General features: G+C 46.1%; 1 protein-coding gene across 5 annotated transcripts; it reads right to left on the bottom strand.

Moving 5' to 3' along the window:
- Positions 1–1,425: 1,425 nt before the first annotated feature.
- Positions 1,426–24,357, bottom strand: INHBA (inhibin subunit beta A). 5 transcript variants are annotated; one of them, XM_053218655.1, is made up of 4 exons: positions 24,096–24,357; positions 20,524–20,707; positions 15,277–15,843; positions 1,426–5,881 (listed from the first exon to the last, which is right to left on the bottom strand). In XM_053218655.1, the coding sequence occupies exons 3-4, from the start codon at positions 15,662–15,664 to the stop codon at positions 4,995–4,997; spliced, it is 1,275 nt and encodes a 424-aa protein (XP_053074630.1). In that variant the 5' UTR covers positions 15,665–15,843; positions 20,524–20,707; positions 24,096–24,357; the 3' UTR covers positions 1,426–4,994. The 5 variants fall into 5 exon arrangements, with proteins under 5 accessions (XP_053074630.1, XP_053074631.1, XP_026927408.1 ...); XM_053218656.1 differs by lacking the exon at positions 20,524–20,707; XM_027071607.2 differs by lacking the exons at positions 20,524–20,707; positions 24,096–24,357 and adding an exon at positions 18,325–20,448.
- Positions 24,358–25,329: the final 972 nt, after the last annotated feature.

Genomic DNA, 25,329 nt, shown 5'->3' on the forward strand with positions numbered 1-25,329 from the left:
TGCCACAGCAATAGTTATTCTTTTCCTCCCTGAGTTCTCCTGTTCCAGCTTTGGTCCCCTCTCTCTTCCGTTCAGTCTGTGTCTCATACTTTTCCCAAGAATTACAGGAGAAATGAAATTATCACCCAGCGAAGGGTGTAGCAGTGTGTGTGCCAAGTTGATCTTGGAAAACCAATAAGACATAGAATAAAAATAAAAATAAAAAATAAATCCCAAACAGGTTTTTTATTTAACATAAGGCCAAAGAAGCTATCAGGCGCTGCTGAATACTGTCCACTAACTGTACAAAATATTGACTGCATGCCTTGCAAACACCAAAATATCCGCTGGAATGCCATAGAAATAAATAACTTCCGCTATAAACACATGAAAACATATCAAACTGTTATCTCTTTAAACAGATTGTAAATAAAAAAATTACCAGTACTTCTACACAATAAATATTAAGAAACCATTGACATAGTTGAAATGCACTCATATAAATTAACAACTTTAATTACATTAGCCAAACAGACATCGGTTAAAGAACTGCATGTAGTATGCCAAAACAAAAAAAAAATAATAAAATAAAATAAAAATAAAAAATAAAAACAAACAAACAAACAAACAACATCAACCACAAAACATAAAAAGTTTTAAAACAAAACAGGCTTCAGATTATCTTGGCTTTCATAATTATATTTTTCTTTTAAAGAAAAATATCAACCCATTGTCAATGCACTGTTTTTCAAAGCATTTAAATAGAGGGTAAAACCCACTGGAAATTAATACAGAAGAAATGATGCACTTTATGCATAAAAAATAAATAATAGAGCTGAGACATGTGGTTTGCTTCTGCTCTTGAAGATGTGAACAGCTTCTGAGTGAGCATTCATCCTCTCTGACCCATACAACAGCTTTCAGTGATAAAGGGTTTAATTTAAACACACACAATGTCCACCCCCAAACCTCCTGCCCACATCTACAAGTTTCGTTTATTGTGTAGGTTTTCAGGGTGACTAAGTTTTTCTCTACATTGAAAAGGGAAGTTGCCAAAAGGCCCCCGGGAAATCATTTTTTCAAGTGAACATAATAATTTGAATCTAAGCTTAATACAACTGGGGCATTCACGCTCTCTATTTTTTAGACTTACTTCTTGAGGTCCAATCCCACGGGGGTGGAAAAAAAAAAATTCACTTGCTCTTCCTTAGAGGAGAATGCAGGCATTCTCCTGGAAAACAAAGTGTGGAATCAATCTTAAATATCTATGAAATTGATTGGTCTTCTGGGACAAGAAAAACCCCAAGTCAGTGTGCTGGAATTTGCCATGCTCTTTTTGAAAAAAATAAAAAAAAAAAGTGAAAGAAGAAAGAAAGAAAGAAGAAAGAAAGAAAGAAAGAAAGAAAGAAAGAAAGAAAGAAAGAAGAAAGAAAGGAAGAAAAGGAAGGAAGGAAGGAAGGAAGGAAGGAAGGAAGGAAGGAAGGAAGGAAGGAAGGAAGGGAGGAAAAAAGGAAAACAGGGAGAAAGAAGAGTCCAAACTACAAAATATATATCATTCTTAAAAGATACTTGGGGACGAATGCTTTTTAGAGCTTTTAAGACTGGTATGTATAGATTTTTAAGAGCCTAGAGATCAGCCCCAGGGAAGAGTAGAGAGATGCTAAGATCAGCCAGAGCCACCCTGTTTTAAGGAAAACATACTCTGAAGAGCCCAATATGGTAGAATTTTAAAGTTTTTTCTTTTGGCCTCATGCTGCTACATGAAAAGTGGGGTTATTCACAAGCCCGCATATCTTCCAAGGTTATTGAAGATAGCAATAACTTATCATTCTATTTCAAGGCCATATAAATTTAATGAAATAAAGTTAAAGTTTATAGGTATTTGATAACTCAATCATTTAGTTTCAATTAAATCATCCCATGAAAATATTGTCGTATGGAATTTCACTTTGCTCTGCTTCTAATTACTGTGGCCACTAGTCAAACTCCATCTTACCCCCAACAGGTCAAGCACTCTTTTAAAGGGCTTACAAAGATGGGGCATGCACTTGAGATGAATGGGAGCCACAAACAGGTAGCAACTGTCTTTCGAACATCTTGTTTTTCCCATTGCCCTGGCCATCTCTGCTAGCACACAGGGAACTAGGACTTGGTTCCCCACGCTTATTTTCATGGGTTCCGCTATTAGTTCCAGTAACAGTTAAGACGCAGTTCAAAACACCCTCTAAGTTTTTCATGGCAGTTTGTAAAGTTGAACACTGCCATCCCCCTCTCCTTGAAGCTTTCCTCACCATGCGCACCTTCCCCACCTGCACGATTTCCTCGTCAGTGGTTAAGAGTGAGGAAGCAAGGACCAATTTTGCATGCTCTCCCTCTTGCACTTAGGGTCCACTCCCATGTAGTACATGTTATATTTCTGCCTAAGAAAGGATGGACCTCAAGATGTAGTAAGTATATTTGCCCAGTAATAACATTAAAATAATTTGCCTACATACAGCCTAGTGTTACATAGTATACCGATTTAGTATTTATCTCAAGAAGAGCGAAACCACCTTTTGTAATGTTTGGTTTCTCACTATTTTGTTTTCCTACAATTATTTTTTTTTAATCTATGAATGGACATAGGGCTGAAAGGTTCAGTATTTTACAAAATGCTAATGAATGCAATTTTTTTTCCAAATTATTAGTATTTTTTTCAATTTTTGCAAACTTCAAACAAGTCAGTAAAAATAAGGCTCTGTATTTTTAAAAGCATATAAATGAATAACTTATGAGCTATCCTAGGCAAGCTAAATACTGTGGAATAAATTAGTAGAAATTTAGCTTTAAGCATGTACTTTGATATTTATAAAACAAAGTGTTTTTTTTTCTTTTTTTGCATCTGAGTCAATACATACAAACTTATGTATCAAGAGTTTTGGCTGTAAATTAAATAAAATATTAGGGATTTTTACCACTGCTGTCACCCCTGCAGTTCTCTTTCTTACTCTCAAACTCTTAAGACCTCCCCCCCCAAGTTATTTATCTTTTTACTAGTGACAACAACATTATCTAGCCCAGCAAGTAAAATTTCTCACAAGCAGGACTTAATCACCGAAAAAAAAAAAAAAAAAAAGTAACCAAAGGCCTAAAGATTAATTTTTTCTTTCTGAAAAAGCTTTCTGATTTAAGATTGATTCCAATAGATAATAAATATAAGTTACCAAAAAAACAAACAAACAAAAAAAAACAACTTCAGATCAGCCTAGAACCTTGAAGAACATGAGTTTCCTGTTTTCCCTGGTGGGGTGGAGGTGGGGGACAAGAGAGAAGAGGGAACTCAGTCCCTGCACATGGAAAGAGGGTCTTGCTGAATATTCGCTGGCATTTCCAGGCTTCTTCCCACCCAACTTTTTGAAACGTGCCCACCTAATTCAGAGTAAAAGCAAAACTATAGCCTATCCTTCTTAAAAATACTGTGTTTTGCACACAAACATTCATTGCTTTAAGAACATTTAAAAAATGACAGCCTGAAGTCCTTAAAATGTGTATATGGGCATGATGCAATACATGTATATATACACACAGGTACGCATATGCACAAGCAATGTATATATACACATACAAGCATGTAGTGTTCTGTGAATCCGATTGAACTTGACATCCAACAGTGTACAACTACTGTACGTCCAGTATGAAATGTCCTGCTTAATGGATGTCAAAGGAGTCAAAACCCAAACTTCTCAGGTCTCCGAAGCCTGAACACGATCCACCCTACTCCACCTTGAATCCCAACCCCTGACTCACTGATGGTGAATGATACCAACCACAGACAGACTGTTTAAAGGCTCACACAAATGTCTTTGGTGTATGTGTCTATTTTTTAAGGTACAAAATAATAATAATAATTATAATTATAATAATAAAAATAGCTATTTTGTGTGCTGTAGCAGTTCTTTTATAGCTCACATTAAGTGCAGCTCTTAACCCCCCCACCCCCACCCACAGAAAATACTTGTTAAATAAGGGATTAGACAGGTCAAACACCATTGTAGTGCAAATAGTAAACGATAAAAAAAAAACAACATTTACAAAATATAGAAATGTTTGGATCCAACAGATGGACAAACATATTCCTTTCAAGTATCTCTCCTTGAAGAAAATAAAAATTAATCAGGTTACTTCCAATACAAAAAAGTCTCTCTTTTTGTTCTCTCTCAGGTAAACAGTTTCAAACCTATTAGGTTGCATAGTTCTAAGATCATAAGCACCTTAACGAAATGTGACTTGGTATTCTTTGTTCCTTGATTTTTCTCTCTTCCCATTCTTGCTCTCAATTTTTTTTTTTTTTAGGTTGGTTTTTGTTCTGTTTTGCTTTGTTGCAAAACTGGTGCAGAAAAGGAAGTGTACCACCTGCACACTATAGTTCTCTTACCGGTACGTGTGTGTGCATGGGCTGTGTGGAAACGCGTCTGTGTGTGTGTGTGTGTGTGTGTGTGTGTGTGTGTGTCTGTGGTGTGTGTGTCTGTGTGTGCACGGGCTGATATACACAGAGAGAGGGTCACACAGACATACCTTACAACCTGGGTAACTGGATGGGAAAGTGCCTGTAACTGGCTCTTTCAAACTCATGGCTTTCTAGATGCTATTTGGGTTGTGCTAGCCCACATTCCTGCAGACCAGACAAGTTGACTTCGAGGCTCACACTGAAGGGGGACTGAAAAGGAGGGGATGATACTCCCGTGTAAGCAACGGATGTCATCACTTTGATAGATACCGGAAGAAACGAAGGGCACGCCTTTCTCCCTTTCCCTCCCAACTCCCATCTTGTTCACTGCTTCATCTCTGAGCCCTGGCTAAGGAATTTTTCCACATCTTCCTTCATCTGTTTCAGGTTTTGTTTTTAGTTTATTTTTTTTAAATTTCTCTATATATATTTTTTCTCCTCGTTTAACTCCGAAACCTTAAACACTTCTTCATGTTGCCACTGTCTTCTCTGGACAACTCTGGCTCCCGTCCCCCCTGGGCTGGGCGCTCTATGAGCACCCACACTCCTCCACTATCATGTTCTGAATGTCCTTTTTGATGATGTTCTGCCCATCATCATAGTACAGCATGGACATGGGTCTCAGCTTGGTGGGCACACAGCACGACTTGAGGTTGGCGAAGGGGCTGTGGCCCCGCATGCGGTAGTGGTTGATGACGGTCGAGTGAAAGGAGAGCGAGGACCCAGATGTGCCTGCTATGTGGCTCGGGCACTCACCCTCGCAGTAGTTGGCGTGATAGCCGGAGGGAGCGATGATCCAGTCATTCCAGCCAATGTCCTTGAAACTAACAAAGAACTGTTTCTTACAGCAGATGTTGACCTTGCCGTCACACTCCAAGCCCCGCCTCCGCCGCCGATGAGGGTGGTCTTCAGACTGGCGGGCCTGCAGCATGAGGAAAGGTCTGTGGGACTGCTCCTTGTCCTCGTCTGCCCCTGCCCCTCCGTCTCCTCCGTCCTTCTTCTTCCCTTCGCCCTCCTCCTCCTTCTTCTTCTTCTTGCCCAGGAGCACCAGGCTGGCGCCCGTCTCGTGGCACTGCTCACAGGCAATCCGAACGTCCAGGGAGCTCTTGCCCTGGTCCAGCAACCGCTGGATGCTGCTGGAGACGGGGAAGATGTGCCACGTGCTCTTCCGGGCATCCACCACCTTTTCCGATATCAACACCTCGTTTCTCTCCTCCATCAAGCCCATTTCCTCTGCCTCCTCCCCTGCGTCCACGCCGCCCTGGGGTTGTTTCTGCAAGAGCTGGATGGTGACTTTGGTCCTGGTCCTGTTGGCCTTGGGGACTTTGAGGAAGAGCCAGACTTCTGCGCGTTCCACCACCGACAGGTCACTGCCTTCTTTGGAAATCTCAAAGTGCAGTGTTTTCCTGGCTGTGCCTGCAGACAAAACACAGCACAAGAGAGAGCAGGGACACTCGTTAGTTGCGATGTTGGTCACCAGTCACTAATTTCAGGCAGGTGTGGGGCCTCTGCCACAGGCCATCTCCAACAGGGGTCAGAGGATTGTGGCCCCCTGACTGTAAGAACACTTTTGACATTTTTAAATGGTTGAAGAAAAATAGGATTTTGGTGACATGGGAAAATCATATGAAATGGACGCTTCAGCGCCTGTGATAAGGTTTAACGGGACCCCGGCTACACTCATTTCTTCCTAGGCTGTCTGTGGCTGCTTTCGCACTAGGTCCCCGCCAGTCACAAGACAGACTGGCCCACAAAGCTTCAAATCTTTGCTCTCTGGCCCTTTCCAGAGAAAGTTTGCCAACTCTTGACCTAGAAAGAAGAGAGCCCAGATCTCAGTCAGTGTCCAGAAGCCCGGGAGGTCTGTGTCTGTTCCCTAGCTGCTTAATCTCAGTTTCCTCTTCTATAAAATGGGAATGTCATAAAGACATTTGACCCCTTATGCCTCAGGTTTGGAAGGATCAAATGGGATCACACAGATGAAAGCACCCCGCGAGCTCTAGCAAGTCGTGGAAGCGGTGCTGTTCCCACATAAACACGCAAACACCCCCCCCCCCACCCCGACGGAAGTGCCCACAGAGCTAGACTCCTCCTCCCTCACCACAACCTGCTTCACTTGTCCATCATTTCTTTTCTGGGTCACCACGACAGTCTTTGCTTGCATCTGGCCTTTCAGCATAAAGCCAGGCCCCTCTCCCATCATTTCACCGTTCAGCAGGTATAAAACAGGAGCCACCCGGGACTCTGGGCTCTGCCTCAACTCCGGCTCTCTCCCAGCGCCCCGTCCTCTGTGGCACAGCCACACAGTGTTTGAGGTCAGAAGCATCCCATGCGCTCTCTCACCTCCAGGCAGTGTGCCCCTCGTCTAGAATCCTTCAGCTCCCAACACGTCACCCTCAGTGGCTGCCCTTGATGAGGTTTTGGTTTGCAGATGAGACCACACCACTTTCCCGACCCTCCTGCCAGTCTAATTTAGGATGCCCCAGGTCTGAGATCCTATCCATCTTGTTCACGGTCATGGTCCAGCATTTACCAGGAAGTAGGCAATCGCCTGACTCTCTATTAACAAATGGAGGCATCTTCAGCCTTGAGTTATATTAGGTTAGGAGATCCACCCCCTACAGCCGTGTGCCCCATTTTTGCCTCGTTCCCTTCTGAATGCAGCTTAATGAGCCCCAATTACAGCGACTGCTACTAACAGAGGGGCAACCCCCACAATGGCGAGGCAGTTGGATTCAGAGACCATTCAGTTCTTGCCTAGTTCACACTGCTCCCTTCTCCTTCCATAAGCACCTGTATGTCTGTACATGTAACAACATTTACTGCAAGGAGCAGGTGTCCAGACTGGAATTCTCGAGTTGATGAAACACCTTCCCTCAGTTCCACTTTTACCCCTTGGTGGTATATGAAACGTGCCCTCTTTTCATGGCCGCCTCCTGCGTGTGCCTGCTTACAACAGTCCCATGCACACGCATCTCACACACAAATCTGAGAACAATGTCAGGAGAAGTTCATCTTAGAACTCGCAACTCCCTAGGAGGGTCTCCCTGCCTGGATTTCTATAGCTAACGGAAATCCAGCCATACTTATCACTCTCAGCCCTGAGATGTTTACGGTACTATAAATTTTCGGCACTCGTTCAAGTTCTCTGCAGCAGAAGGCAGGCTTTTTTGTGCATTGCGCACTGTAGATTCTGTTCTTAATTTAACACACTCTGCACGCTGCGATTCTGATAGTGGTAAATTCACTGAGGCCAGGGCCAGGAAAGGCTACATATGTATACAAAAGATTCTCCGGCATCTTGGTATAAAGTTGTAGGACCCTGGCCACATTGGTGGTGGTGGTGCGGGGTGGGGGGGGTCCCTTTGCCTCCAGCCCTGGGTCCCTGGCAGGAGTTGAAATGAATAATAAAGCTAGGTTTATGATTAGATCACTAGAGCGGAGAGCAGTTAGAAGAAGGGGGGGGGGACTGTCTTTTTTTTAGGGGGCATGATTTCTTTTCAAAATGTGAATGCAGTACGCCCCTTTGCTACAAACGGTGGGTTTCTCTGTTGCTGTTTTTTGTTTTGTTTTGTTTTGTTTAAGAAAGGAAAAGAGCAGACTCTAGGAAGGAGAGCTTAATGATTTAAATTTAAAAAGACAAGCAGCTTCCGGAAGCCACCCAAGCCTCGGAGAGCCAGCCTGAAGGAGGGTGCAGGCTTCCTCCGGCGTGGGCACCTCCACCCTGCCCCACAGAGAACAGTCACAAGCTACCTGCTGTTCTCCCTTCTGCCTTCTGCCTCGACGCAGGCCAGCGTCTGAAACCTTAAACTGTGCAGGGTGCCACCCTAAAGACCCGAGAGATAGTAGCTGCTAAATTAGAGAAGCCAGAGGGCACAAGGTTGTGTTTTGTTTTTCTAGGAAAGAGTGTGAAACTGGAGAATCTGACTCGTCCTCAGAATGGGAAAAGCTCTCTGGGTTTCAGGTAACTCGTTCCCACAGGCTCCGCTGGGCTTTCACCTGGGCTTGACAGGAGGGGCCGGGGTGAAGGCAGCCAGTGCTCGGTTATAGAGAGGGTCCAGATGGCAGTGCGGACCAGCACACATTGGACTTCCCATGAATAGAGTCCAGAGAAGTCCACGGATATGCTGGGGGTGGGGGTGGGGGCCAGGGTGGGCTCACTGGCCCACTGGATTGAAGCCGCGACAGCCTGTGCAAACTGCCTTCCTAGGGCCAGGGAGGCTGAGGTCGCTGGCTTCCAGGAACAGCCTAGAGGAGAGCCCCTCAGTTCACAGGAGCAGGTTTCTAACGCAGGATATAGCCCCTCCCCTTCTTCACAGGCAGCTGTACTTGGAAGCAAATGATTTAGTGTTCCTGAGAGAGGATCATACAAAGAGAGTACTCATTAGAGGGGGCTCAATCTGTCAGGTGCTGTTATATTAGGATCAGAGAGGCATCATAAAATGACTTTCAACCTGGTCCTGGCTGATAATTAACTGCATGGCATCGCCTGCGTACTGTGGAGAGGCACAGCACTGATTTATGCATTGGTTTAATTAACTGAGCTGAAAGATTCTGTTCCCTGTATTTGCTTCCATTGCCTGCGTGCTGTATCTCTCCCCCATATTTCTGACATTTGGATTTTCCCCCTACTAATTGACATGCCTGTCGCCTCCTTCTCCTGGTGTCCATTTCTGGAACTGCTATTTGTATATTGCATGATATTTTATCAGGGAAAAAAAATAAAACAGATCCAATTTCATGAAAATGCTGTTGCCATAATGCTCAGGAGAACAGGGGGAAGAGAGAGATGCAAGTCTTCCTAATGTCTACCTTATATGCAGGTACAATTTAAAAGTTCTATTGTATTTGACTTATTAAGCAGTGCAATATTTTTTTTCTTTTACATTTAGCTTTCATTGCAGAAGGGGGTGGAGAGAATGAGACAGCTAGAAGCTGAGATGATTAATATTTATCAGGGCTGCAGGTTTCAGAAAGATATTACAACCCTCAAATTTCTTAGGTATGGAAAATATAACTAGTCACTTGATTATATTCCCTTTTATCTGTATTCTACCTAAGGGAGATTGTTATACCGCAGTGATGCTTTTAGGATGCTCCAATCTTCAAATCTCTATGCATAACAGTTTGAAAAAATGGAAGGAGGTTGCCTGAGGCTGAGGTGTTTAGGATCAATTACTAATCAGTTTCAGGTTTGACTTAAATATCTCCTGCATCAAATCCTGAAATGGAAGCCTTCCCACAATGCTTTGGGAGCAGGTACAGCATTAGCTTACACAGGTGCGCTCTGGGTTCCTGCATTATTACCTATCTAACTAGATATAGCTGGTGGCTTTGCTAACCTTTCATTACCTACTCTCTGATAATATTCTTTTCATCCTCTGTGCTATTTTTTCCCTCCCGAGGCTCGTGAGCAAGGCTTGTATCACAGCCTGCTCTGCCTGAGTAATTCACTAAGAAAGTCCCACGCAAACCCATGTGGGTGATAATATTTCATCACTTAAACCTCTATGAGCTCGGGGGACACATACCAAAGGGAGAGAGAAAGGTGCATAAAAATGAGTAGGAGGCTGAAAAATTGCACTTTACAGGGAAGACCTTTGAAATGTTGCCGGGGAAGGAGGGATTGGACTGAGGAAAGACTGGAAGCTAGAAGTCAGAACACCTGAAAGCACCTTTTCCTTTGCTTTCAGGATTTTTCAGATGTTTTTAATAACTCAATCATGAAAGCAGGCCTGCCAAGGGTTAAGCAGCCAAGCCCCTTGTTGTTCTCTTCCCCCACACCGGGACTCAAAATTCTGCTCCCCCTCAAGCCCCACACCTCAGATCTGTGGGCGGATGAACATTTCTCATGAAATAAGCAATACAAGCAATACACACACACACACACACACACACACACACACACACATGCACACTTCGCGTTTCGTTTGTATTCTGCTTTGTTCGCCTCACCAGGGTCCTGCCCCAAGTATGCTGCCCTTGTACCTATGGGTAATAATTATGTCTCTAATGTGAATGTGGAAAATCTTGTTTATTAGATTTAAACTCGCCACGGGAGGCGGGGCGGGGGGAGGGGGACTCCTTGTAAAATGCTGCTATTACTTTAATTTCCCATTCTTCATCCAGGTTTCACTGTGCCTAGATATGGTATAGTCCCTGGTACCAGTATACAGAACTACCGGTTACAGCATGCGTGTTCTCTAAAGCACTAACTTCGCATTTGGGCTGTTTTCAGGGGTCTCTGCAGATGGCAGAAAGTGGGGTCTTCAAGGTTATGCCTCCTTTAACCTGCCGCAGAGGTCTTTTTGGTCATAAATTATCTGGATTGGATTTTTTTTTTAGCCTTAATATTTTTATCTTAGGATGTGCTATTGAATTGCAAATGCTCGGCCACATTCCTGTGTCTCCCATTCAAATAGGGATGAAATAGAGAGAGAAAGGGGCTTAGGATCCTAGAAGAAGTAGAAAAAAAATTCTTAAGATTCAACCCACAGAAATTTCAGAGACCTCTTCCAAAGTTCCTGTGAACTTTTACACTTTGGGTTTTGGATCTAGGGACCAGTCGAGTATGAGGAATTCTGATCTACAGCTCATACTCCAGTATAGTTTAGCAGAAGAGGGGCCAAGACAAATAATATGTTCTCACAAAAAGTGCCTGGGAAGGTATTACTCCCAGTTCTCCAAATATGAAAGCCGACTTTCTGCCCTCTGACAGCTCACCGCCCCCACTCAGATCCACCTACGTCACAGGCCCAAAACCACTAGGCATCTTGCTTCTGGTCTTTCTGCCACCATCTCGCTGCACACTCTAACTTCGGAAACAAACGCATCCCCCAAAGCCATACCCAATCTTTCACAAGGCAGTCACCAAACCGCCCTTTCCTCCCTGTTGGAAGTCACTTGTCATTTGTCCCTGGTGAAAAGCGTTGATAAGACAGGGAAACCAGGCAATGAAATGAGGGGAGCCGGAAGGCATTTTTGTAAAAGCCCAGGCAGCCAGCCGTCTTAGGGAGAGATGTGTGAGCAGATCAGTATTGCTGATGATTCATGGTCACATTTCTCCACGCTCTGCTTCTGAAATGTATCATTCCTCTGCCTTCCATAGAGCTCGGGAATGTTCACATGCATCACTAGAATTCTCATTTCTTTTCTTCTGTCTCATTTACTGTATCACAGGGAGTCATGTTTCTCCCATCCCATAAAATCCTAACTTTTTCTGGAGGACGAGAGGAAGCAGGGGGCAACTGACAAGCACCAAGATTTGGGTGCTGCAGAATGGGGCTTCCAGGAGGTGAAATTGCGTTTCCCTAGATTAAATGGGAAGGAGCAAAAGTCTTTGGAATGCGCCCTCTTGTGGCCAATCATTGCCCATTATTGGGAGAAGAAAGCGTGTAACCCTAACTAAAGGCACCCTTCAGTGACAGGTAATTCACAGGAAAGTTCATTAGACTGGCATGGAACGGTGGGAGTCAAGTCCACCTTGAGATGGCTTTCTTGGGCTGGGGGAAAACAGTCATCCAAGCAAGCCTTCTTAGGCCCCTGTTTGGGAAGTGTCAATTTCTAATTCAAATCTTCTGTAACTGGAATCCTCCAAGAAGGGAGATTTAAGGGTTACTTTCAACAATACCTGGGCTTAGTGAGCATTTTCCATTTCTTGGCGCTCCATTTGTCTTTCTTTCCCTCTCTGTTCTCCAACAAGTGCTATCAATGTCTAAGTTGATTACCACCACCAGTATGTAAATCTGGCAGCATATGGAGACTCAATGATAGGTTGCTATTGTACATTGACTGACCAGATATTGTCACGGATCACAAGAAGATAAAATAAGATATAGAAGTCAAGAAGGCCACTGATCCCAGCTTCATTGACAATTATAGACAGAGTGGACTTGACTCTACCCATCCCTTCTTTTTTTCCTTTAAGGACTTAAGGTAAACACAGAGGATTCTGTGCCAGCCATCCAGAGAATGTAGTAATGATGAGCAATCTTGGATGACATGCATTAAAAAAAATAATTTTTATTTGTTGGGATGAATGTCAGAGAGCCTGAGAGCAATTCCTCACCACTTAGTTAATAACAACTCGTATCAGCTTTACAAAGATGGGACTTTCCACCTGAGCTCAGTGGGACAAACTCAGTTCCAAGAGTTCTAGACGCTTGAGCTTTTTGTAGTTGCTCAGCTGCTGGGCCGCATCGCGGCCTCATTTAACCATCAAGAAGGGGGCCGAGGGCAAAAGTTAAGCAGGAATTCCCCCAGTCGAGGAATCTTAAGGTTGAAAGATACATCTGTGGGTATGCGTCAGTGTCACGGGCATCGGTGACACTAACTGACTGGGATCCGCTGCTACCCAATAGTTTATAAAGAAAAGCAAAATGAATACCCTTTGCTATTCTCCAAATTCTTACAGTTTGACATAGTTTGAATATGATTAAGGTTGAACTATTCCAAAAGCAACAAGACATTTTTGTATATTCAGATGATGAAGCTCTTTCCTGGTTAGCAAAATCAGCAACTCATATGGTACTCTGCTTGGAGAGCAGACGGTCCACAGAGCAATCATTAATTCCGTGAAGTCATAGTAAACCAACTTAAAGTTGATGTGTGAAACTTCTCAGATGAGAAAAATAAGTTAAGTGTAATAAACCTTTTCTGGGACTCCAGCAGCTGACCCAAAGTCAAGTTGTAAACTCAACCAGGAGGAGTTTTCCATTACAAACCTTAAACTGGAGTCAACGTGTGAGTCAAATGAATCACCTTTTTAAAAAGTAACTCAATTTCTTTTAAACTAAACACGTAACAGAAAAGTTAAAAAAAAAAAAAAAAGCCGAGATTTCATATAAATAAGAAAAAGACCGGCACTGAGATGAAGGCCATAAGTAAGAAAGAATGCTAAAGGTCAAATTCTTTCACTGCAAAATCTCTCAGTGCCAAAAGAGTGGTTTGCTAGACAAGTCAGCTAAGTCAGATGCTGTTGCCAGCATCAGGTGTATATTAAAAGTGGTCAAAGTCATAGGTATACTTAGTCATCCGATGCGGGTAAAGCCAATTGAGTAAGGCTTGCAATTAAAGCCATCATGTGTGGTAATTGGTATATAAAAACCTAGACAGGGTCCCTTTGTGTCAGCACTGGGAGCAGACCTCTAGACCACTGGAATCCATCCCCCCTCACCCCCCAACACTGGACTCCATGTCAGTAAGCACTTTCTTTCCTACCTTGCCATCAGGAAAGGTTGAGGAAAAACTGAGTGTGCAACTTGAAAACTCCAACCTGACTTTTTTTTTTCCTCAATAAGCTTCAACAGATAAAGTCATCATTATCATGCCCTTCGGGGGCTGCACTAAGAAAGAGCTTCGAGAAAGAAAGACCTTCTTTGAAAAGAAGCTTCTGGTGAGAGAGAGAGAGAGAGAGAGAGAGAGAGAGAGAGAGAGACTGTCCTGCGGGGAAACTTGCAGGACGCCAGGGCTTCTCCTACGAGGGGAGCCAGGAAGCCAGCAGGCTATCTATCTGCTCCCCCAAAAGGATGCCCAGGTCTGGCAGGGTTTTCTTGAAAACAGAACATCTGAGTCAACAGGTTTTCAGGATTGGAAATTCTGAGTGTTGCCTTAATTGTTTATACGGCTGCGGCAAACTTTTAAACAGTAATGCTGGGAGTCCCTGCACATACTTTACTGGCCATATGCTCTACCAAACAAAACAATGGCATTCCTTTCAAATGGATTTGGCAAGGGAAACAATTCTTTAGCCTGGCATTACCATGAAAGTAACACGGTATGAACACATCTGTGTGCCTGGGCGTGCAGGGGCGTGTAGGCAGGCAAAGGGTCTGTGTCACATAACTGTAAAAATAACCAATAACCTGGCTCCAGGTCTGTGGCCGCCCTTCTGACAGGTATTTTCTATCCAGCAACAGGTTAGCGTGGTCCAGAGCCAAGGATTAGAATCTATCAAAGTTCTTCCTCTTAAGGATTGAGTGAGAGCTCAGTGTAGTATCTGAGAGCACTCTGTCAAGGTTGCGTTCCTTGCCAGAGAGCTCTTTTAGTAACTTTGCAGGGAACAAAACTCTTTTTTGTTGGTGGTGGTGCTGTTGTTGCTCAGAGAGCAAAAGTCAGTGTTCCAAAAGTGGCCGCGGGTTCAATGTCAACTGTCCCCCCAAAGTCCCTCCTCGCTGCCTAGAATGTGATGCCCTTGCTCTTCCAAGGCAGAGTTTTTTCTAAAGGCAAAACTGACTGTCACCAATGAATATGCCCTGCTTCCCTGGTGTGGCCCCTGACTGGACTTTTAAAGGGAAGGTTTGTCTTAAGACAATGACTCCATCCATGCCAGGCCACCCCGACCCGCGCTCCGCGCCCCCACCCCCACCCCCATTAAAAACTTTGGATGGGGTCCGGAAGCCTCCCGGGCTCCCCCCACCCCCAGCACCCGAAAACGCCCGGGCTTTCATCCGGCTGCCCGGATCTGGTTTCACAGGCAGGGCGAGCAAGCCTCCCGCAGCCCGGCTCCCGGCCCCACGCTGGCCCTCGGAGCTCGCTCCGGGCTCACCGGCCGAGTTCAGCAAGTGTGAGCTCGCCGCCTCTCCAGCCAGGGCTCAGCCTCGAATTCCGCGTCCGCGGAGAAGTCCTCCCCCCCCCCACCCCCCGCCCGCCACCCCCCGCCTCCCCTCCGGCCCCGGCGCCACCGGCGCCCGGCACCTCACCTCCTCCCCAGGGCAGAGCGCGCGGCCGGAGGCGCAAGTTCGGCCCCCGGACCGCCGCGGAGAGACGCAGCGCCCCCCCCCGCCCCCCCCCCCACCCCCCAGGCCGGCACCGACCTGACTCCGCGAACGTGATGATCTCCGAGGTCTGCTCCATGAGTTCATTCATTTCTGCCCTCCTGCCGATGTCATCCTCTATCTCCACGTACCCGTTCTCCCCCACTTTGCCCACATGGAGCTTCCTGATCGCGTTCAGAAGCGCCGCCTTGGGCACCGGCTGGGTGACTTCGGGTCTCTTCTTCAAGTGCAGCATGTTTAAAATGTGTTTCTTGACGGCCTCCACCATCTCCGGCTGAGAGTTGGGTACATCCTTTGGCAGGGTGGCCAGCGCGCAGGACGGGCAGTCGGGGGCTGCGCCGGGCCCCTCGGATCCCGGGGTGGGGGAACTCCTCACTATAATCCAGCAACTCGCCAACAGAAATCCTCGCAGCCAAAGCAAGGGCATCCTGGCAGCAAAAGTTGTTGTGATTGCCTTTTTAAAAGGCCCTGCTTTTCCTACCCCCACTCACGCACAGGTTTGGGTTTGGTTTTTTTTCCCCCTTTCTTTCTTTCGTTCTTTCTTTCTTTTCTTTTCTTTTCTTTTTTTCTTTCTTTTTTTCCCCCTCCTCCTCTTCAGCAAATTCTCTGGAACAAGAACAAAAAGTTTTCTGTGAAGTTTTGTTTGCAGGTTCCCTCTCTGAATGCAGTCAGTGCGGTAGGTTTGTGGCTCTCAGGGAGGAGAGTTCTGACTGTCTCCGAGTAAGAGAGAAGGAGGGAGGGAGGGAGGGAGGGAGAGAGGGAGGGAGGGAGAGACAGGGTGGGGGGGGAGACAGACAGAGACAGAGAGAGGATGGGAGGGAGAGAGACAGGGAGAGAGGGAGAGAGAGGAGAGAAGGGGGGAGAGGGAGAGAGAGGGAGGGAGAGAGAGGGAGGGAGAGAGAGGGAGGGAGAGAGAGGGAGAGGGAAGAGAGGGGGAGACAGAGGGAGAGAGAGAGGGAGAGAGAGAGGGAGAGAGAGAACGATTGGTCCTAAGTGAGTGCGTGAATGGGCGAGGGAGGGAGTTGCTCTGTGAGTAGAGGCTGTGATTAGGAAGGGGAGGGACAGCCCGGTTTCTGACAGGCTGCTCTATTCACTGCTCCCTCACACACACCTCTCTTCAGATATCACCATTCTCGGGAGTTCTACTTCCCTTCTGAAAGAAATCCTTCCAATTTTGTTCTACTTCCCCCTTTTATTTTTTCTTTCTCTCTCCAGTCCCCTTGCTTCACCCAGTTCCTCTTTTGGACGGGAAAGAAAACCCCGCTGGAAGGCACTGTCCCAATCTCCAGGGGTGACTGGGTTGAAACACTGTGCCCCCAGGGCCCTCCAGCCCACCTGGCCTCTGCTCCAGGGGACCCACCGCCCGGCCCATAAGGCGGGGCCGCCGAGGATCCCGGGAGGTGGGTGGACAGGTACCTGGAGGTCGGGAAGAGGGGCAGGCTGGTCACCGGGGGCCAGTGGATCGTCCTGGCTGGAGGGAGTCCCAGAGGTGGCCGGTCTCCCATTCATTCATATTTAAATGTTCAGGGTCCTCGGCTCAGGTAGGGGATCTGAGGGGGGCGGGGAGAACTTCTGTCTGGGGTCACCTAACAACCTCTACTTTTCCCAACCGCAAAGTGCAGCCGCGCACTGAAGGATCCACGGGCAAGTCAACCTGCTCGGTCACCTGAAACTCCTCTCCCTCTCCTCGGCCGCCGCCCCCTTCTGCCCTGTGCGCCCGCACTCACAAATTACAGCCTACCTCCAGCCCCGACTTTACAGATAAAAGTGCAGAGTTCATTTGGCCTTTTCCCACATTATTCCCTACAAACAGTGGGCTCCTATGACTCGGATAACTGGTCCTCTGGGAAAAGAATCTCTGAAATATACTCGCAAATGATTTTCTCCGCCATGTGGGAGTTTTTCAGCCATTCCCCTACCCTGTCCTGGACCAGCCTGCTCATGGACTGGCCCCTTGACGGCCTCTTTTTCCCTCAAAGGAAAGGCACAGATGAAATCATCATGGATTTCAGCGTTCACAGAAAAAGAAAAATGTGAATTTTTAAACAATGCCTCTCTGAGTTTTTTTTATTCTCCCCCCCCTTTTTTTTTTCATTTTCTGTCTTATTGCTTTTATCATGCAGAAGTATCTTTAAGAGGTCCATCTGTTAAAGCTTTCCTTCTCTCTCGGTTTCTTTCCCACACATAAGCCCTCAGTTTCTGTAGATACAGTCAGCTTATATCTGACACCTAGTGTGTTCAGAGCATCATAGTTAAGCAATGTGCTTTGGGTGGAAAAAGTTAAGAAATACCATTACTACAAGCCTAGGATCTGAGGGCCAGGGGAGGAGGGTGAATAAATTGTGACATTATGTTAAAATTACAGTTTGCATAGATAACAATGCTGTCCCCCTTTTCCAAAACAATTACTTGCAAGACTTTCTCTGTTCCACGCCATCTATCACCTTTGGGATTTCTCCTCCAGGAACACTGATTACTCTGCTCTTCTTAAGATTTTTGTCAACATTTCCTAAAGAGCCTAATTTTTTTTTTTTTTTTAAGCAGGGAATGGTGAAAGAGAATGGGGAGGGGGGCATTTATTTGCCTTATGATCTGTTAATAAAACATCTTTGAAATACAAAACTTAACATACTCTACCTCGTTGGCGTCATATATACAGCACCCAAAGAATTTTGTAGTCCAATTAAGTTTTACAAGAGAGTCTGAAATAAACCTAAAAGTTTAATGACTCCAAACAACTCAGGAGTCCTACTAGTAGCATTTAGATAAGGGCAAGTTATCAATATTTGGATTCCCTCTGCATGTCGAGTATGTGTGTGTTCCCTGAATTTACTGTTTGTGAATGTAACTCTTAAAAACAGCTTTCCCTGTGGCATATGTACTTGTATATAAGTGCTGAATGGGCTGTATAAACACACAATCTCTCTGCATGCTCCACTATTAAAAGCTGTATTATTAACCTGCCTGAATAATATAAAAAGGTACCAAATTACAACGTGCATTGGAAGTGCAGTAAGTCAACTCCTTGTAACCTTCCTGACTATGAATGTGTCAACAGCTCCTAAGTAAGAGTTAAAAAAGCATTACCTTTCCGGTCCTCTGTCTTTCACCGGCAGACTCCTGTATCGTGTGGAAAGAGCTGTGTGAGGAGTTCCTCTTCATGGTATTGGCACTCTCAAGTTTTATACTGTGCTACTCATTTGCACACTCACACATTGGTACCACTCAAACAGAGGAGGGCTGGGGCTTTGTTTGGGATTGGTTAGAATCAGCATGACATCAGCAGATGACTGGTTTTTCCACTGTGAGACATATTTCATAATTCATTATCTGATGGAAAGCCTTTCTTGGCTGCTGGGACACAACTTGGTGATCACTGAGCCAGTCAAACCTCTGACTGACTAGACTACCTTTTAGAAAAACACTGGAACTGAACAGCTATATCTCACTGAGTGTCCAACTTCCAACTTTTACTACTCAAGCACACACTTCTCATTATATTCAGGCTCGGGTTTTATGTCTTCACATAAAACATCTGTTACTTCATGAAGTTGCCTCTATTTACAAAGTCTTTGATTGTTTCTTACAGGGAAGAAAATCTGCAGTGCTCTTTAGAATGATTCTGATTTTACTTATGAAAGTAAGAGACTTCATTGAGGAAAAAAAAAGGGAAAATATGTATACCTATATGATGATGGTCCCCCCTCCCCTGACTTCCACTATTATTTTACATCTTGACATTGAATGCCTGCTTCATAAATCATTTGTCACCAAGAACTTTGAAAACAGCCATTCTCTGCTAATGAACTTTACAAATATCCTTCCCAACTAGCAAAAAAAAAAAAAAAAAAAAAGAAGGAAGAATCACACCCCATTCTTCTTTATCAGGACTTCAAGCCCTACGATTTCTAAATTGTTACAAATACAACGTGAGATTAGTGAAAAGGAATGAACATTCTTTGAAACGGGGGTTATGTCGGTTAGGGTTTTTGTTGGGTGGGAAGGTTGCTAGCAAGGCCGAGAAATAACACAGTTGGAAGGAATCTTCAGACAAGAATAGTGGGGAAGGGCTGTTTGAAGGAGTACAACTGAAGCATAAGCCGGGGTACTCATGACAAGTGGAATAAAATGTGCAAAATTGGGAGCTAATGCAAGCCATATGACCAGATATGTTGTTTTGTATGCAGGATTTAACATGCATAAAATAAACTTTTCACTGTACCCACAAGCAAAATATAGAGGCTCTGGCCTCCTGATGTGTAGTCGAAGCAGGTTCCTTTAGGACACCAGAAGTTTGCTATGTAGGAGGGTGTGCCTTGGCTAAACACAGAGACGGTGGGGATGATGAGCTGTACGCTGGGGATGGGGAGGGGGGGTATTCTGAGAACTGTATAGGCAGAAATAAAATAGGAAACTAAATCATTGGGCTGTAGAGGCACAGAGGGAACCTAGGAAGGAAAGATATAAACAGGATGGGTGTTGGTTAACTCCCAAACTGCCCATCAATTTGGAATTGGATGGACTCGACCCCTGCCTAAGGAAGGATCTTCACCATCCTTTTTGATAAGCACTGTTGCAGAGCACTGGCCTGCAGGGCCTCTGAAACCACTCCCAGGCGTGAACCCTGGTGTCCTGGAAATCCCATCATGTGTATGAGCTCTGGGTGCGCAAAACAAACGCAGATCAGACCCTGGTTCCACTGCCTCCTATAGCCACACAACCCCCTAAGGCTTCGGGTGTCCTCGTCTGTAAAGCGGGAGCCACAGTACTCAACTGACAGGGTCAAGTGTGTGTTCAGAACATAGGAGGTGGTGTTATTTTTGAGGTGCCTGGTGGCTCTTTGTCAACAGTTGTGTCACAGAAATTCGCAGGGCCCTGACTAGAGGGGCGACCCTCTACGTGCGTGACTCAGATCCAGTTGGCCACCGGATGCCTCTGAAGTGCCCACCTACCAGGTCAGCCCACCAGCAATGATGTCATTCTCCACCTGAATCCCCAGCCTCAGAGCTGAGCCACACCGAGGAAATGCCTCCTCACCGGTGGAAATTAAAGTGGGGGTGGTGGAGGAAGCAGGCAGGTTAAAATAACTTCTGTCGAGTATCGCTGACTGGGAATGATCTCTTCCCTTCCGAACTCCAGGGCCCAGGGGTAAGCCGGTCAGCCCAACTCCTGACAGGCATCTACTTTTCCTGCCTGGGTTTGGTTTCTCTTTCACTTCCTGCCCCCTCCCCCAGCAGCGTCCCCACCCCCGGCCCTGCGGGCCCGCTGCTCGGCCTGCTACTGTACCTTGAGCAGCACCTGCTGGCAGCTCCCAGGGATCACGCCGGAACGCGGCCGCTGCTCGAGCCCGGCTCGCGGGGCCAGGGTCTGGGCCAAGCCGCTCCGAGCGGCCGCCTCTATTTTTACCCCGGGCACCAGCAAGGGCAACTTCTCTTAAGAGCAGCTCTTGATTTTTCCCCCCTTTTGGCAGCTAAAGAATTCAGAGAGGGGGAGAAAAAAAAATAAAATAAAATCACTATTCAGCGAGTGCAGCTGGGAATCTCTGAACCCAGCCCTCAGTGCCAGGGTCGAAAGCCCGGCCAGTGTCGGGGATCGGGACGGGGACCCGCGGGGCTGGCTCCAGCGCGGATCGAGGCGCGCCAGGAGCGCTCACGCCCCACGAGCCGTCCCCTTTCCGAGTGTGCAGTCGGGTCCTACCCGCTTCTGCGCTAGCACAGTGGCCCGCTGCCACCGCGTTTTTCACCTAGTGCAGGCGGCCTGATTTACTGGCGACTTCACCGAGCTCCCCACTACTCGCTGGAGCGTTAGCACGGCTCTGTTCTCGCCTCGAGGAGCAGCCCCTGGGGAACCTGGTGGAGCAGCTTGCTGCGAGAAGGAGCCGGGAGGGAAACCGTGGTACCTTCTTTTACTGTAATTGCAAAAGGCGCGATGTGCCAGAGATTTATATTTAGACGTTGTATGTTTCTACTTTTATGTAAATGGAGCAATTAGGGCCTGTCTTTGCTGCTGCTAACTCCAGTGCTTGGGCCTTGCTGGGGAGCTGGTGTTTTCAATCACAATTAGTGAGCTGGTCAAAAAACAAAGTTCATTTAAGGATAAGAGCTCCATGGTGTGCAGGGAGGAGAGACCAGCGTCCCCCGTGCCTCCCTGTGGCCTGTGGCGACACACACCTTAGGGCAGCGGCTAACCTATCTCGGTGGTTACCCGTATCAGCAGCTGTGCCCGTGTGGAGCTGGCACAGACCAAGAAGCAAGGATGTTCATTTTTCTTCTCGAGCAAACCGTATGGCCTTCGGCTTTCATCCGTGCTATTAATTGGTCTCTTTGCTCACTTCTCCTGGAAGGAAGAGACAGGCCTAGGAAAGGGGGCCGTTTTTCACGGCTCTGTTATTTTCGCGGCTGCTCGCTCACACCTTGCTGTAATTCCGTGAAAAATACACGCTGGGAGACATGAACACCCCAAGCAGGTGACCGGGAAGTTGTCGTCTGATTCAGCTGAAATGACACGAGGCTGGTGGGGTTCAGAGCATGGACTATGCTGCTGACGACTCAGGGTGTTTTAGTTCCTTCCTATGAAAAATCTGTTTCCCCCAAAAGCATGATTTCTGGTTCATCCCGTCTGGGAAACGGAACATAAAACGTGACTGCGGAGAGAAATCAAAAGGATTCGAGGTGTTCTGAGCAGCTGCCGGGGTTATTCTGGGCTCAGGGCAGGAAAACCTTGCCGGTGGGGAGAGGTACCTCCCTGGAGAGGCAGCTCGGAATCCAGAAAACGTGGGCAGGATCCAGAGCGATATTTGCTGCAGTGAGATTTCAGAAGTCTCATGAAATGCTTTAGGTTGAGTACAGGATTGGCAAGCCCTGCCGGTTTCCTGGACAGCCAGAGCCTGCCCATCGCCCGGGCCGTATGTTAGGTTACAGAGATTTTCGACAAAGAAGGATCAGCCTTCCACATTCACAACTGAACTGGGAAGCTGTTTGCTTTTAAGTTCAATCAAGCAATGAATGCAGCTAAGCACAGAGGGAGAGGGAAACATTAAAATTCCTCCCAAAACTCATTAGAAAACAACAGGGTCAGAAATAGTTAATCCAAACCCCAGTTCCTAAGCCTCACATTTCTCTGAGAACCACTGGAATATCCCACAAAGCCTTGTGCTGCGTATGACAGCTCTGTTTCCAGAGTGTTTGGAAATGCCTTATCTAAACCCAGGGAACCCAGATGCTACAACTAAAATAAGTAGGGAAATAAAAGAAGGGGGGGGAACCCAGTAAATTGTTATCCACCAGTCTACAGCAGGCTTCTCAACTGGGATGATATCCCCCCCGCCCCCCCCCCCCCCCCCGCAGGAGACATTTGGCAACATGTGAACACCTTCTTGCCTGACATAACTGGGAAGGAAAGTGTTACTGGCATCTAGTGGGTAGAGGCCAGGGATGCTGCCCAACATCCTGCAGTGCACAGATCAGCCCCTGTGACGGAGAAATTATCTGGCCCCAAACGGTAATGGTTCTGCAACTGAGGAACCCTGATCTAGAGTTAAAGTTTCCCCTAATTCCCTTCCCGTCCATGCTCCCAGGGGCCTTGGCAACGATGCAAAACATTAATAATTCAAGTGATTCTGCCTCCTCATGTGTCTTGTGCTTCCTGATTAATGGAAGCCCCTGCTCCACAGAGATACCAACACAGAAAGAGTGCCTCTCGGGCAACATTGTTGTCACCCTCGCTAACATTCCAGCATGGCCTCCATACACTTCCTGTTGGCTTTGTGTTCGAACCAAAAGCAGAACTTGGGTGACCAGCAACAAGATGAGATGAGTTGGCCCACACCCAAGTTGTTAGGAGGCAAAGAGCCTCATGGAAAAGAGTAAGTGAATGAAGCATGAGTTGCTCGCGTTAGCAATTCAGTATCAGATAAATCCACGCACTAGAGAATTCCCTGAAGGAAAATGCACGAAAGTGAGATTAGCAAGCCTTCCTCCCGAGCAAACAAATATGATGGAGCTTGATTTTGTTTGTTTAATACCTTAGGGGAATGACACACAGTCAATATCCAAAGAGATACAACAGAATGCTCTCCTAAATCCTACTGCATGTTTCAAGCAAGGTTACATTCTCCAAACTTCCTTCTTAAAAGGGAGGGGTGTGACTATTCAAGGAAGGGCATGCCCCTTCAGGTGCTGCTTTCCTGTAAGGACTGGGGGGAACCCTGTGCAGGATCCCACATCTCAGAAAATAATGACTACAGCAATAATAATAATGATAATAATAATAATCAACAAATGTCGGTGAGACCCTCCAGAGGGAATCTGCCTGGATCAAACTAGCTTAGAAGTGAAATGCCGTTCTCCACATGATGAGGCCAGTTTGCCTGGATCATCACTTAGTCCCTGAGCCACTGGGATCATCCAGAAAGGAGAGGATCAGTCAGAGACTGTTTTAAGATGAAGAGACACCCTTGAGCGGAATATGTTAGGCACCCCAATGCCATTTAATCACCTCCAACATGTGAGTCACAGTCTCCTCAGGTAGATGGTTATTTTGGAACCAGAGGCCTCACTCAATCCACTTCCAAATGATTCAGAAGTGCCTGGATTTCTTCCCAAGAAGTAACCATGTAGTACTTATGAAAAACTCAATATATAGAGAGAAGCCATCCGTTGCAACCTCTACCCAAAACCATATATGGAAAAAAAAAAAGCACTAACACTAATACAAACTGAATAAATATGCCGTCAAAGTCCTTCCTGAGCAACACATATTTCCAAGTTGTTTATCATAACTCATTTCTAATCCAATCAGGAAACATCTGCTACAGAGGTAGATCTTTATTGCCCAAGAAGATCATGAAAAATACTCACAAGAGAACATAGACCAGATTGCTGTCGCCGTTCTTCTCACCCGGATCCCCTCGGGCAGTAACTTCCATGTTGTTGACTTGAGGACATATACATTTAGCGAATAAATTCCACGGGGCCAATAAGAGCAGAAATCTTGATTCTAATCCAACTTCACCTTTCTACAAAGATGCCCCCACGACCTGCTCCCAAACTGTGGCTTTGGAAGGGAAGACACAGAAAAGGCCGGGAGCAGTTTTTTGTGTGTGGTGTTTTTTTTTTTTTTTTTTTAATCAGTGAATTGCTGTGTCCCTCGTGTGCTGATAGAAAGAGTCCAAAGGTCCTGCCCTTCTGTCAGAGCACCTCCGAGGCACATCCAGGCCCGCACGACGGGGAGTGCCCTTGTTCCGGTCACTGTGTACTTTTGTGCACACTGACCGGGAGCATTGGCGGTGGTTCAGCTCAGTTAGTAAATATTTCCAAGTGCCTCACTCTCATTTTAGGAAGGTCAAGTTTGCAAAGGTGAACTGGCAAGCAGGACCTCTGTAAACCTTTATCAGCTTGGGAAAGCAAACTGTCATTAAGCACAATGTACTGAGAGTTTGGAACCTCTGGATTCTACAACTCACCTTAAACTTTCAAAAGATGACTGATGGCCACAGTCTCTTTCCTTAATAGTCACTGAGTTCCTTTTTAAAGATGAGATAGAGGGGCGCCTGGGTGGCTCAGTCGGTTGAGCGTCTGACTTTGGCTCAGGTCATGATCTTGTGGCTTTCGTCAGGATCTCATGGTTTTCATGAGTTTGAGCCCCATGTCGGGCTCCATGCTGACAGCTCAGGGCCTACCCCTCCCCCACTCGTGCTTGCTCTCTCTCTCTCTCTCTCTTTCTTAAAAATAAATATTAAACAAATTTTAAAGATGAGATAGAATGTTGAATGAAGTTAAGAGCCGTTATATTAGAAGGCAAACAACTTCAAAAACCCTCTCTCTCATGAGACCAGGGGTCAATTTCAGATCACTTAACGAGCAGAGGCAGAAAGCCAATCATGTCATTTGGTCAACTGCAGCATCGTTCAACTCTGAACTGAGAAAAATTAAAATGGTGCTCCCTGTAGCAAAGAGTTCACCCAGTAAGTTCCCCAAATTTCAAGGAGCTTTTGTTTCATTAGATGCTCTTAGCTTCATGTTAGTCACAGGGAAAAAAAAAAATGCCCACATACACACGCACGACTAAATGTAGTCAGTTTGCTCAGCTGTT

The sequence above is a fragment of the Acinonyx jubatus genome, chromosome A2, assembly GCF_027475565.1.
Source record: "Acinonyx jubatus isolate Ajub_Pintada_27869175 chromosome A2, VMU_Ajub_asm_v1.0, whole genome shotgun sequence".
NCBI classification, from domain to species: domain Eukaryota; kingdom Metazoa; phylum Chordata; class Mammalia; order Carnivora; family Felidae; genus Acinonyx; species Acinonyx jubatus.